The following is a 14,506-nucleotide window of genomic DNA, read 5'->3' as shown; positions in this document are numbered from 1 at the left end:
TTGTTAAAAAAAAGAAAGAAAAAGAAAAATACAATTCTTGTAAACCTCTAAATCCAATAACTAACGAACTTATTAATGGTAAGAAATGTATAAATATAAGGTCGGTGGACCAGCGGTGTATAGAAAGAAAAAGAAAGCCACAAGAAACAGCTACCGTCCTCATCTACGACCTTTCTTCTGTTCTTTCGCATTCATCAATACTTACTCTTTCAGACTAAAAATCAAACCTTGAATCGATGATTTCGACTACTTGTTCCGGTAATCCATTGTTGATTTCCATCAAATCATCAATTACTTATCACGGCGGTGCAAGTCTAATCAATAAACGGATCAACGGCGGCGGTAGAGTTTGTGTCGTCAGAGCTTCAATGGTGGAGTCTTCACCTGATAACTCTTCCAATTTCCTTAAACGTACGGAACAAGCTTGGTTAATCTCTCAGGTAGTATACATTACATACTTCAATTACAATTATTATTTATTAGGATTCTAGGGTTTCTGTTAGCACTGGAAAACGGGTCGGGTTAGGTTGGGCAGGAACAGGTTGATTCAGAAAAGGGGCTGTTTAAAGGGTCGGGTTAGAACGGGTTTGGGTCAGAATGAGTTTCAGGTCAAACGGGTTGGTTTCAAAAATGTTTTTTTTGTTTTCGAAATTACTATGCGTTTGAGTTTTGCATCTGGTTATTACTTATTACGCGTGTAACATGGTATTAAATAATACAAATCAATGAATCATACGTGTTTAAGTCATTAAGTTGTATTTGATATTTCACATATGAATGGTTGAGCAAGGGACGGAGTGACAAGCCAATAATAGAAACTTTCTGTTATTTGTTCGTCCGTTGCTCAATCATTTGTATGTGAAATAACAAATTCAACTTAATTACTTAAACACGCATGATTCATTGGTTTGTTATTTGTAATTGTTGTTAAGGATTTCATTTTCTTGAAATTCATTTGATTGGGTGGAATTTGTATCCTTTGTTTATCGTTAACTTGGATGTTTACTTTCATACTGACAAAATTAGTGATCAGAATATGAGTTTTGCCTAACCATGTTTACTATTGAACACGACACTAGGCATTCCATGTTGGATTCCAATCAATATTTTAGTGACCAGGATATGAGGTTTACCTAATCAAATAGAATTCCATGTTGGGTTTTAGTTAATTGCTGATCGATATGGTGATGACGCCACTGTCAAGGAGATCAAATTACCTAAACCGTGTTATTCAAGTTAAAACTATAATTAGGGGTGTGCATGTGTCGGTTCAGTCAGGTTCTGTTTTGGGTTAAAACTCAACCAAAAACCGAAATGTTGGATTTTGAGTTTTTGAAAACCGTTCGGTTTTGGTTTTTTTGGTTTTGGTTTTTTTGGTTTGGGGTTTGATTTCGGATTTTTTTTTTCAGATTTGCCATTTTGGCTTGAAAATTTCAGGCCGAAAAAGAAATTTTGGAAAATTATTAATTTTGGGCCTAAATTTTTGTGTTGGTTAATAATTAATTGATTGTTATACATTTGGACTAAAATATAATTATTAAACTATTATAAATTTCTTAAAGTTGGAAAATATAAAATAAATAACCATAAGTTCAGTTTGCTTTGGGTTTTTTGGTTTTAGTTGCATGAAAAACTGAAATCGACCTGAAAGTTTGGTTTTTACGAAAACATAAAACCAAACCGTCAGTTTTCGTTTCAGTTTGGTTTTTTCGGTTGAGGATCGGTTTTTCCAGTTTCATGCACACCCCTAACTATAATGGCCAAATTTTTTAATTAGTTAATAACATAACCAAAATATGTCCTTTCAAGAATCAATATGATAGGTTTTTAATCTGATGTAATCTTGCTGAAATTATTTCATGCACGTTTATTTGGTTGGCCAAAATTAGGTGTCACTTAGCTGATATAGATACTATCAAGGAAATTAATGTGTGGCTTTATAGATCTAAGAAAATTTGTTTCTGTGTTGATTTTTGGATCTTTGTTTAGACCACAAATTTGTAACTGATAGGAATTGAAACTAAATCGAAGCTCAAAACGAACAACAATGGTGGAATTGAAATATTATTATGGAGAAGATGATGATCACAAGGATCTACAAGATAAGTAACCACCTAAGTGGTCCCGGGCTATGCCCTTCTCATGCACATGGCAATGAGCCTAACAACTAACCAATTCTATTCCCTCCCCTCCACTAGGAACTAATGCCTTATTTATAGAACTACTAATTACACTAACCCCCCTCTATTAATAGACAATGACAATTAGAGCAGACTTAGGATATGATTCTTATCAGTAACTTTCTGGTAATGGTGGTTGTTGCAGCAACCAAGGCCTGTTGCTTGTTCATCATGTGAATCAAATGGGATTGTAGAGTGTAAATGGTGTGGTGGCACAGGATTCTTCATTCTTGGTGATAACATGCTGTGTGAAGTACCATCTAGAAACTCGAGCTGTGTCATCTGTGCTGGAAAGGTGGATTTTTTATTCAATATCTCTTTTACGTTTAACTGCAACACCGTGCTATAAATATCTCCTCTTCTTTGCATTTAAATAGTAGAGGTGGAAACGCAGCCGGGTCAAAATGGTATTAATGATTTAGGGTGTGCTATATAATTCAAAAGGCTATGTAGTTCAATAATAGTCTAAGGTTGTTAGTAAATGATTTAGGATGTTTTATGCAATAAAAAGCTAAAAGTACACTTTGGACGGCGTGTGACCCATATGGCGTTTTAGAGATAATACATGACCCAAATATGTCCCATTTCAAAGTAAATGTTCCAAAATTTCTCATTATCTCATATATCAACTAGTTCTACAAAGTTTTGGTTCAAGTTGGTTTAATAAATACTTCAAACAGAAAAATAGATCATAAAGAGTGAAAATTTACAGTGTGTGTGTAGAATTTAAAAATATGTTGAAAACCAGTTCACTATAAAATGAGTTTGGGTCAAAATCATTATTTTGTAGTTTGGTTGAAATAGCTTGGTTGATTGACCCGTTGGCACCTTTTTGTCAACTTTTACATTCTTGTAATTAAATGTATAAATTTGATTACAGATGTTATAGTATTACAAGTAATAATGTTTCTTTTTCTTTCTAATGGCATTAATCTAATTGTTTCAGGGATCAGCGTGTTGCAGCGATTGTAAGGGGACCGGGTTTCGTGCAAAATGGCTGGACTAGCCTCCCATCACCAGTAGAAAGGAGTCGAAGGACCCATGTATTCGTTCGTACATATATTCATTTAGGCATATTCCATGTAGCACTTGTATCTTAATAGCTTGGGATATTTCCACCTGAATATATGGGTGATTGATTAAATATATATTTTTCTTTTGGAAAATTGGTTTTAAATAATCCAAACTATGCCTTTTTGGTAAATATCAGTCTCAACTTTACACTTGTCTGCTGGCGGTATCAACTATTTGTGTATTTGTTTTTAACGGGCCGCGACTAACGAATGTTAACTCTGTTAGTCTTTGTCTGACGTGGCCATCCCAGCTGTCAAAAATCATCCTACGTGGAACAATACGTGACGGCTGACTGTGTATTTAAGATTTATGTATAAAATTAAATATAAATATTCTTTTATCTTTCTCTCTCTCCATCACAACCGGCCACCACCAACACCACCCACCCTCACCATCGACTCATCACCATCCCCATCAACATCGACATAACTCGGTAACTTAACCTGACCCAAATCAATCTGGACCAAATCATGCACCATGACCTCGTAATGAGCTCTGACTTGCTCCGGCGTCTTTCCGGGAACTGCTCCGGCGAACTTCTGCCACCACCCGATGACGTCGTCCAGGTACATCACCAACGCCTCTTCGAACAGCTTGTCTTCGTCAGTTTTCCGGGTTGTTGATACATTGAAATCGGATAAACTGGATCGATTTGGTGGGTGAAAATTGGGGGTTTTGGGGTTTTTGGAATCAGGGGGTTTGAATTGGTTCTGGGTGAGTGTTAATTTTGATGAATTTGAAGATGAACTGATTGAAATTGGAGTGAAATTGGATGGATTTGGTGGGTGAAAATTAATCAATTAAACCTAGCAGAAACTAAAACATCACAATCGATCCTGTAACCGTCACATTCACTACGTTAACCTCTTCGGTTAAACTTATCAAATCTTCGGCTGCAACTAAACATGTAAAACAGAAGAAGAAGAAGAAGAAGAATAAGAGATGAGGAAGTTGTTTTAGTGACATTGTGACGTCGCCGACGGTGGCGGTTGCCGGCGGTGTATGACAGCAGTGTGTTTTGTGTGTTGTGAATGGTGATGAGTCGGTGGTGAAAGTGGGTGGTGTTGGTGGTGGCCGGTTGTGATGGAGAGAGAGAGAGAGAGAGAGAGATAAAAGAATATTTATATTTAATTTTATACATAAACCTTAAATACACAGTCAGCCGTCACGTATTGTTCCACGTATGATGATTTTTGATTGCTGGGATGACCACGTCAGACAAAGACTAACGGAGTTAACATCCGTTAGTCGCGGCCCGTTAAAAACAAATACACAAATAGTTGATACTGCCAACAGGCAAGTGTAAAGTTGGGACTGATATTTACCAATAGGGCATAGTTTGGATTATTTAAAACCAATTTTTCTTTTCTTTTCATATGTTCTACTTTCTGTTATCTTACAAAAATACAAAGTACAAAATATGTTGTTTTGGATTGGTTACTTGCTAGCAGGCTCATGGCCGGTGAATATGCCCAATCGGTTGTCGGTTCAGAGCAGCCTTGATTGAGCCCATTCATCTCAGTCCAAGGGACGACCTTTATAGGGGCGAGGATGGGTCGAGGCCCCCCTGTTTTCCGACCAAGACTTTCATTAGTATCGGTTTTTAATAGAAGTTGGTATTCTAGGGTTTGATCTTTGACCCCTTGAATCGTTGTGTTTTAGGTAACTAATAGTAAAAATAGTATAATAAAAAGAACATGAATTGTTTTCTTACAAGGAACTAGAGGTGCACAAAAAACCCGTACCCGGAACCGGACCCGAAAAAAATACCCAGAACTGGTTTTTTTATACCCGGGTATTCAATACCCGAAACCGGAACCGACCCTACCCGTAGGGTATGGATAGGGTATGCTTTTTGAGCTCAATACCCGTACCCGGAACCGTACCCGATTTATACCCGTAAATACCCGGAACCGGTCATACCCTATACCCATACCCGATAGTAGGCTGATACCAATTTTCTAATACCCGAAATAATACATGAGTTTTTATATTATTATTTTTATGTTTACTTCACGACTTTTATGTCTAAGTTTTTTTAAAATGCATATTATTAAGAAAATAATTTGTACTTAAGTGAATTTATGGTTTTTGTAATATAGTTTAATTTTTTTTTATAAATTACAAAGCAAACTTCAGTTTTAAACTATTTAAAATGAATAAAAAAATTACAAATTCAAAACCGGGTATTAATACCCGGTCGTACCCGAACACATACCTGGTTCCAATACCCGAATCCGAACATACCTTACCCGGGTGCATAGGGTTGAGTTTTTCTCCCCGGTACCCTACCTGAACCCTACCTGATTTCTCTCAATACCCGATCATACCCAAAACCGGTTCATACTCGAACCCGGGCATTAGAAAAAACCCGATTTGTGCACCTCTACAAGGAACAAGAACATCCATGATTGAGAGATGTAGTTGCAGGATGTGAAGATGAAATAATAAGGAAATACAAGATTATTATTTTGAATTTAAAAAATACAGAGATAAGTCTCATAAAAGTCAAACAAAATGATGTTTTACTATAGTAAAATGATTAATGTCTTTGTAGTCTTTCAAAAAGTATTATAATTTTTTTATTTTACTTTGTCATATATATATAATGCACAGTAAAAAAAATTAACTTATTTTAATGTTTATTGAATTTGTTTTCAAACAATTTTTAAAAAAAATGTAATTATGCTAACATTTTAGAGAAAAATATAGCATATGCCTTTTATGAACGTGAAGCATTTGAATTTTAATGATTTTCGGCCCCCACAATTTCATGGTTCAAGTTCTGCCACTGTCTCAGTCCTAGATACTTGCAAAACGTATGTTACTCGCGTATGATGTGAACTTTATCATGAAAATGTATGTTTTACAATTAGATGTTCTACGTCGCGCAACACCTAACTATGGCGATGATTTCTTTTTCGACTTTAGTATACTACTTAGTTCTATTGTGTACTTAATTTATTTTATTAAGTATAAATCAAAACAGAAAGCGAAGATATACTCATTTTCCATCAAGACAAACTTGTTGCATGTTTATCATGATATTGTTTTGTATATTATATATTACTATTTATTTAAGTTACATTTTAAATTTTTTTGGGTTATTTTTCTACGTGTAAAAAGGAGCCGTTGTAACCAAACATTTGTGTATATCATTTTGACCATATTACGAATTTTTGGGTTCCATTTTCAGTTGCTAAAACATATAACTGGTACCATAAAAACAAACTTACATCGTAACGAATCGAACCGATATCAATCGAGTTTCTGTCTTGATTATCGAATTAGTCATTAAAAAAAACATTTTGATGAATATCCTTTCCAATATATTGGGAAGACACGAGTGACTCAATGAAGGAAGACTGGGTTCTTTGTGATCTCCAGTTTGATTCAGAGGACGTCCGGGTTTTAGCATCCAAAATTGGAGATAACTTGGAGTCGCTTAACGGGGTTGGGTCACCCCATATTAGGGGGTTCCATGTAACTATTTTAACTTTGACGAACACACAAGATGAGACTTTACTACCATGAAGCGGCTTTTTTCAAAAAGATGAGGGGTAACGCCAGTAAGATGTCGGAGAAACAAATAACTTCGATTAGACCAGACCGACCCAGAGAGGAACGTGGACACCATCAGATGTTGTAGATGAACCTACTAAAGACAAAATTGAGTATATCGTAGCGTAAGAAGTACCTAGCCGATTCCTTGTTTCCGGTGAGTTAGAAAAAAAATAGAAAAAGAAAAAAGAAAAGAAAAAAAAAACCCTTTTGATGAATAAACACTAGCGACCTAAAAGGAAATCAAAAGCTAAGGTTTTTGTTAACTAATTATAAAGCTTATCAATGGCGGATGATGATGCGGAAAGAAGGGTTCTAGAAGATCAACTGGAGGTTCAATTACAAGAACAAAGAGAGTCAGTCGCAGCCCTTGATGAAGCCCTAGCTTCTGACCCCCAAAATCCAGAAATCCTAGAGGTAGTAGTATTATTATTATTATTATTATTATTATTATTATTATTATTATTATTATTATTATTATTATTATTATTATCATACAGACAGACACTTGTTGATTGCTAGTCAGTCACTTATTCATTGTTATTTCAACTATGCTCATTTTAACATCATCAACATTTCAATTTTCTTCACCTAACTATAAACAATACTTATATATATCAGTGTTGTTTTAGAACTCACTAGGCGCTAATCGCCGACTAGCGATCGATTAATTCCCATTTTTACTAGGGATGAGATCGGTACATTACCCGTATCCGTACCTGTACCTGATTGTAACTGCACAGGAAATCAATAAAAACAATTACCAATACTCGTACCGAATTTATTGGTACGGTATCTGCTTTTATACAGTTTTTTTTGTTTTTTTTCAAATCTCTAATGATGTTGGTACCGGTACGAGTAACAAATAAGTTGAATTGGTATGGGTACGAGTACGTGACGGGTACCAAACTAGCTGAATTGGTACAGGTACACCACAATCTAAACCAAAGGTAAAACCAATAAACCATAACACCAAAGTAAACCATAATATTTGATATAATGACACGTTCGGTACTTCGTAAATCGTAATACATTCAATGATGATACGGTTTGAGGACTTATTTTAGATATTAAATATGGATAATCTCAATAAAAATCTCTACATATTACAAACGGGTACAAAATGCCAAACGTACCAGTACCGTTCTTGTACCTGATCGTATAATTTTTGAATTTTCATTCATAATAATTATGCACAACATGTATAACTTAAAAATGCAGTATTATGTTACCTTTAACAATGCATGGGCTCATTTTTGAGTATTGCCTATACGTTTGTTGATATATTAGAGTTAACTTATTGCTCTTATTCAAGATACTTTGCTAGCTGACACTTCCTCTGACAAATTTGAAATATGTATTCGCAAGTGCTGTTGGAATGTTGTGGCTGCAATACATTTATATTCTGAAGTGTATTGAAATTTTTAATTCACAAGGTTATATGGAAATCTTTGGCATTGTGCTATGTTGAATTGTTAGGTTCTTGTTTGTTGACAATTCTTAACAATAACCAACTCCTGAACTAAGTCATGACTCATGAGCAATTTCAACTTTATCATTTCACAATTTATATTAGTTGGTTTGCCTACAGCCTGTTAGGATTAAACGCACACACGAAACCGAACACGACACGAAAGCAATAAACGAACACGAGGATTTAACGTGGTTCGGTCTAAACTGACCTACGTCCACGGGTGGCAACTAGGTATATCTTTATTGAGTGACAAATATTACAAGTACATAATGTTGTTTATATAGAGACTGAACTAGGGTTAGTAAATTATTATGCAAGAAATCTAAACCGGGCCGGGCTTGGGCCTGACCGCCCACACCCGTCTCCTCTTTTGACTTCATATAATAAACCAGGCCAACAAGGCCTACGAACGCAACAATCTCCCACTCGGAGGCCTTGAGTACTCTCGTCTGCACTCCTGATTGTACTTCTGTAATCTGAACATTAAACTTCTTCTAGTTGCCACCGCCTTCTCATCAATTAACCTAAAGGCCCGTTGAAGCTCCCCGGAGCTCCAACACGTCAGTCATGGCTGAAACTGCCCCTGACCCGTTCTCTATTTCTACCGGCTCCCACTGTAACGAACTACCGGATCCTGAGATAACCTGAGAACAAACACTCTCCATATTCAGCAAGTAATTCATTGGAGAGACTTTTACAGCTGGAATACTGGTTTTCTTAATCCACTGTCGACCTGGAACTGTAACTGAAACACGACCTGTGCTCCCACTGTCACGATGTCCCCCAACTGATTTAACCTTCCTAGCTCGTTCATCCTGAATCTTCACTTTGGCTCTGGGTTTGTTACTTGCAAAACGAACCTTCTTCTGCCCACGAGATTCTGTGAGCCGGATTTTGTCTTTCACCAAAACTGGATCCACTCCTTTCGGTGACATATCGACCATATACAACGAACCCATTTTCTTGCCACGAGCAACCACGAGATTCCCTTTGACTACTTTCCACTGCCCATTCCCGAACTTAACATCGTGCCCTTGGTCATCCAACTGCCCAACTGATATCAAACGTTTCTTCAAACTTGGAATAACCCTCACGTCTTTCAAAGTCCAAGAAGTACCGGCTGAAGTTATCAAATCAACGTCTCCCATACCCGTAACCTCTAAAATATCATCATTCGCTAGTCGAACCTTTCCAAAATCCCCAAATTTAAGATTCTTCATCGTTTCACTACAGTGAGTGGCATGAAACGATGCACCAGAATCCATCACCCAAGCATCAACGCTACTCTCAACACTACAAACCAAAGCCTCATCACTACTGACCCCGTCATCTGTGTCGTCTTCTGTAACGTTCACCTCTTTCTTACCATTCGGACACTGATTCCTGAAGTGTCCTTTCTCTTTACAACCCCAACATTCAATATCCTTACGAGTCTTAGACTGACTCCTCTTCCTGCTCCCACTGCCTCGCTGTTTTCCCCTACCTCTACCTTCTGTGACTAGCATATTGCCTGATGATTCACCTGAACTTCTGCGTCTTGAATCTTCTCCCAGAATCAGATCTCGAATCCCATCGAAAGTAATATTTGTAGACGAACTACAAACTGCAGTCACTGTTTGCGACCAACTGTCGGGCAAAGAGGATAATAACAAGAGGCCTTGAACTTCATCATCAAACTTAATGTCAACTGACACTAAGCGGGACAAGATCGAATTAAGATTATTGATATGAGTTGTAACTGACCCACCCTCTTTCATTCTTGTTGTCACTAGCTCTCGGATAAGATAGACTTTATTCGCTGCCGAAGGCTTCTCATACATGTTGGATAGTGCGTCCATCATACCACGGGCTGTGGTTTCTTTCATGACGTTAAACGCCACATCTTCCGACAACGACAATGTAATACAAGCCCTAGCTTTCTTGTCTAACTTCTTCCAATCTGCTTCTGACAACTTTTCTGGTTTTTCATCCTCAAACACTACATCCAAGTCTTTCTGACAAAGTAGTGCCTCAATCTGCATCTTCCACCAACCGAACTTCTGTCCGTCAAACTTCTGTATCGAAAACTTTCCGTCTTCTGCCATAACAATGACTAAAACGAAAAACTGGATAAAAAACAGAGACAGATACAGCAATGGCACGAGCCTGAACTTAACAACTGTTCTACTAAACTCTGTTAAAAAAATCAACCTATTTATACGTGCAGCGGAATAACGAACTGTAAATCAGAAACCGAAACTTTAAACTGAAACGATAAACCTGACAAACGCGGTTGGCACTGGTTCTAAGTTTCTTTAACGCTTCTTCTGACTTAACAACTGTTCTTCAAAAATAGGATCTTGATTCGCTCGTTCTTGACTCGACCTTTGCTTAAATATGATCTCGTCCCAAAGAAAATATATGAATTTTACCCAAATAATTGTTTATTGTCTAAAGTGCTAGGCCCTTTCAAAAAATTAAACAATCTGGATAAAGTTGGTGGCCATTGAACTCCCTTGTCAACAAAATAATATTGTTTTTCCTTGTCTTTTCCTAGTCTGGCATGAATCTCAAGAGAAAAATAATAATACAAACCCTTCTTTTCTTCTCTGTTCAAACGCCACTAGCGGAAACAAAAGAGACAACCTGGAATCGAACAATACGATGCTTACAGCTTTCAAACGGAACCAACAAAAAAACGCAGATCGCGCGGGCTGGGTTTAGTAGCGGCGAAACGACGGCGGAAACCCTAACGGCGATCGGAAAACCGTAGGCGGCGGCGGAACCCTAGCGCAGTAGGGTGGCGGCGGCTGGATGGTTTGGCGGCGACTCGGCTGGTTCAACGTGTTCTTCGCGTGATCTGAACCTAAGCTCTAGATACCACTTGTTAGGATTAAACGCACACACGAAACCGAACACGACACGAAAGCAATAAACGAACACGAGGATTTAACGTGGTTCGGTCTAAATTGACCTACGTCCACGGGTGGCAACTAGGTATATCTTTATTGAGTGACAAATATTACAAGTACATAATGTTGTTTATATAGAGACTGAACTAGGGTTAGTAAATTATTATGCAAGAAATCTAAACCGGGCCGGGCTTGGGCCTGACCGCCCACACCCGTCTCCTCTTTTGACTTCATATAATAAACCGGGCCAACAAGGCCTACGAACCCAACACAGCCAACATCTCCTGGTAGTCACATTGTCACACCAGCGTTATTGTCTCGTATATGGCTTATTAATCAATTTATCATGTGTATATTTACACATTATAATAAAATGCATTTTCATTAGATATGCTTAGAACAATTTTTACACTTTTGAGAAGTAAAACTCCATTTGATCTTGTGAAAGAGTTATCTTGTTTGGCTAGGATGTTTACGAGTTTTAATGGAGAGTGACAGTAGATGTCATTATGAGTTCATATAATTTTATCTTGGGTTAAAAACAGATTATGTTTTTGTTAGATTCTTGACGTCTTGTTATATATTTTTGTTCCTTTAATAAGGTTCATGCGGAGCTTCTTCAAGCAATTAAAGATGCAGAGGAGGGTCTCTTTGTTCTCAAACGGGCTAGGTTATTGCAAGAAGTTGACATGTCTCTACAGATGGCAAAAGATGAAGGTAACGGGACGAATCAAGATTCTCTAAATCCCAAAGATGTTAAAGTGGAACCGTTGAAAGAATCTGAGGATGTGTATCAAGATCCTCTTGATCCCAAACAAACAGAATCAGAATCTTTTTCTGTTGGATCAAAATGTCGATTTCGCCACTCAGATGGACGATGGTATGACGGTTTGATTGTTGCAATTGAAGATTCTAATTGTGCAAAAGTTTCCTTCCTTACTCCAACATCAGAGAACCAATTGGTATGTGTTTTTTAATTATTCCTTCTTACTATCAGTTATATTCTGCAGCGTGTCAAGAGATAACTAGTTATTAACTTGCTATTAGGGGTCTAATTACTCGATGCAACCGATCCAAAAGTTCGGTTATGGTTACGGTTTTGGCATGGGCGGCTCGGGCATAGTACAACGTGGGCGACCGGCCGGGGCACTTAATTTTCGGGGGCACAAATTTATTTATATATATATATATGTTTTTATGAAAAAGAAATATGTATATTAATGTTTTACCCTAATTATACAATAACTGGGTTGGTCTAGTGGTAAAGGGGTATGACTTCCAATCAAAAGGTTGCAAGTTTTAGTCTCACTTGAGACATTTTTAAGTTTATTTTTATACACAAAGTTTTTTAGACAACCTAAATCATAACCAAGTATGTCCATTTAAATATTTAATTGTTTAAACCAAACAAAAAACCAATTTACATAAGGCCTAAAATTTTTATTGCTTATAATATTTCGTTACTCGTTTGAGTTTACGGGCCTTTTTATTTCGGCTCGGCCGAGGCATATAAATTCTCGGAGATGGCCCTGGGTTTTGGGCCAAAACCGACCCATGCAAACCCCTACTTGTAATAGTTTAATATTGTGCCACTTTTTTGTAATGACTGAAGGAATAATTATATGTTTACACGATTAATCAAGTAGTGATATAACTCACTTAATGCAGATTTGCAAGTTCTTCTTACAACAACGGTGTCGATTTGGTACAAAGTGTCGTTCGTCACATGGTAAATGTTTTCTCATATGTAATTCTAATTAGTGAAACTCGAGAATCGGTTTTTAACCTCCCATGCTAAGCAGTAAAATAAATAAAAACAAATTTTAACGTGTTTCTTTTATGATGAATCAAGCATTGATCCGCCATTATCATCACTGAAAAAATATACTCCCACTATTTGGACTCATTCGTTGGTGGGGTCCACTGTGTGGGCCATCTCTGATACTAAAACCGGAATTTGGCGGGAAGCTGAGCTGGAGTCATGGGATGAGAAACTCGGATCGGGCAGGGTTGTTTTCCGAGACGATGGTAGCGTTTTAGACGTTGGAAACGAGTCGTTATCTTTATCTGAATACGCCCAAATGAGTGATGATGATGACAGTGATTCATATTCAGAATCAGAGCAAGATGATCTTTCTGAAAATGAACTTGAAGACGCCTCTGAAGGTTTAGGGTTTCTTGATTCTTCAAATCTTCAAAAAGGAATACAAACCGAGACCGCCATTTTTGCAGAATGGGAGAATCATACGCGGGGAATCACGTCTAAGATGATGGCCAACATGGGTTTTCGTGAAGGAATGGGTTTAGGTGCGAGATTACAAGGACGTGTTGACCCGATTACGGTCAAAGTACTCCTTCCAAAACAGTCTCTTGACCATGCTTTTGAATCTAACGAAAATAAAGATAATAATCGAGAGAAAAAACGAAGCAGAGGCGGGAAACGAAAACGAGATAAGAAATTTGCAGCATTGGCTAAGGCTGCCAAGGTACAAGAGGAACTGAGCTCGGATATATTTAGTCTTATTAACACGCAGTTAGCGATGCACGATGAAGCATTAAAGGTCGGGTCAAACAAGAAACCGCCAAGGAAAGATTTTAATGAATGTAAGAATGGTGAACGACGGGCGTTGGTTGCGTTTGATGATGAGGTGAAGGAGTTGCGGGCCCGGGTTCAGAAGTTGGAAGAGATGGCGACCCGGAATAAGAAAGAGAAGGTGGTTTACGAGGCGGCGGTTAGGAAGCTTAATGAGACTCGGAAACAGTTGGTGGAAGTGGAAGCTGCGCAGGCGTCGGCTTCAAATGCGGTTGCTAGTAAAGAGAAGGAGAAGAGATGGGTTAAGTTTTGATGGGGATTTGATATTGTTTGTAATTCAAATATGTTATAAATATCAAAGTGATCTAGGTTTTAATCATAGTTCATTTTTTAAATTGTGACATTGATATGTTTCACATTCTTCTGAATTTAGACCGTGTTGAAGCAAGTACCATCTCGAGAACTCAAATCGAGTATGATATAGAATAACGAGAGTAAGTTGGTTGAGAGTACGTGTAGTTGACGTTTTTCATACATTTCATGGATCCGTCCTCTTAAGACATGTTTACAATATATATATATATATATACTGTATATATACATAAATCTTGGTTGCATCTACAATGACGTCATATATAGTGGGGACCACTTCACGTCACTATCCTAGTTTCCATAGATAGGGACTAGTAATGTGCTCCCCCGCTTTTGATGGTCAATCCCATGGCTCGCTTGATCTCGTTGATACGATGCGAACGTGATTAGTTTATTATTGGTCATTCTTCATTTGAGGAGT

General features: G+C 37.5%; 1 protein-coding gene and 1 long non-coding RNA gene across 2 annotated transcripts; both read left to right on the top strand.

The window, feature by feature from the left end:
- The first annotated feature begins 259 nt into the window (after positions 1 to 259).
- Positions 260 to 3,340, top strand: LOC143556747 (uncharacterized). Its single transcript, XR_013139433.1, has 3 exons — positions 260 to 440; positions 2,326 to 2,475; positions 3,127 to 3,340. It is a non-coding gene; the product is annotated as an uncharacterized LOC143556747 (long non-coding RNA).
- Positions 3,341 to 7,057: 3,717 nt separating this feature from the next.
- Positions 7,058 to 14,156, top strand: LOC143556761 (zinc finger CCCH domain-containing protein 22-like). Its single transcript, XM_077046009.1, has 4 exons — positions 7,058 to 7,232; positions 11,783 to 12,142; positions 12,849 to 12,909; positions 13,032 to 14,156. Exons 1-4 carry the CDS (start codon positions 7,101 to 7,103, stop codon positions 14,024 to 14,026), a joined length of 1,548 nt encoding a protein of 515 aa, XP_076902124.1. The 5' UTR covers positions 7,058 to 7,100; the 3' UTR covers positions 14,027 to 14,156.
- The last annotated feature ends 350 nt before the right edge of the window (positions 14,157 to 14,506 follow it).

This window comes from Bidens hawaiensis, unplaced genomic scaffold (genome assembly GCF_021521415.1).
Source record: "Bidens hawaiensis isolate Kalapana, Puna unplaced genomic scaffold, B.hawaiensis_p1.1 tig00018720_1, whole genome shotgun sequence".
NCBI classification, from domain to species: Eukaryota; Viridiplantae; Streptophyta; class Magnoliopsida; order Asterales; family Asteraceae; genus Bidens; species Bidens hawaiensis.
The sequence above is the reverse complement of the archived record's forward strand: the minus strand, read 5'-3'. Positions and strand labels throughout refer to the sequence as shown.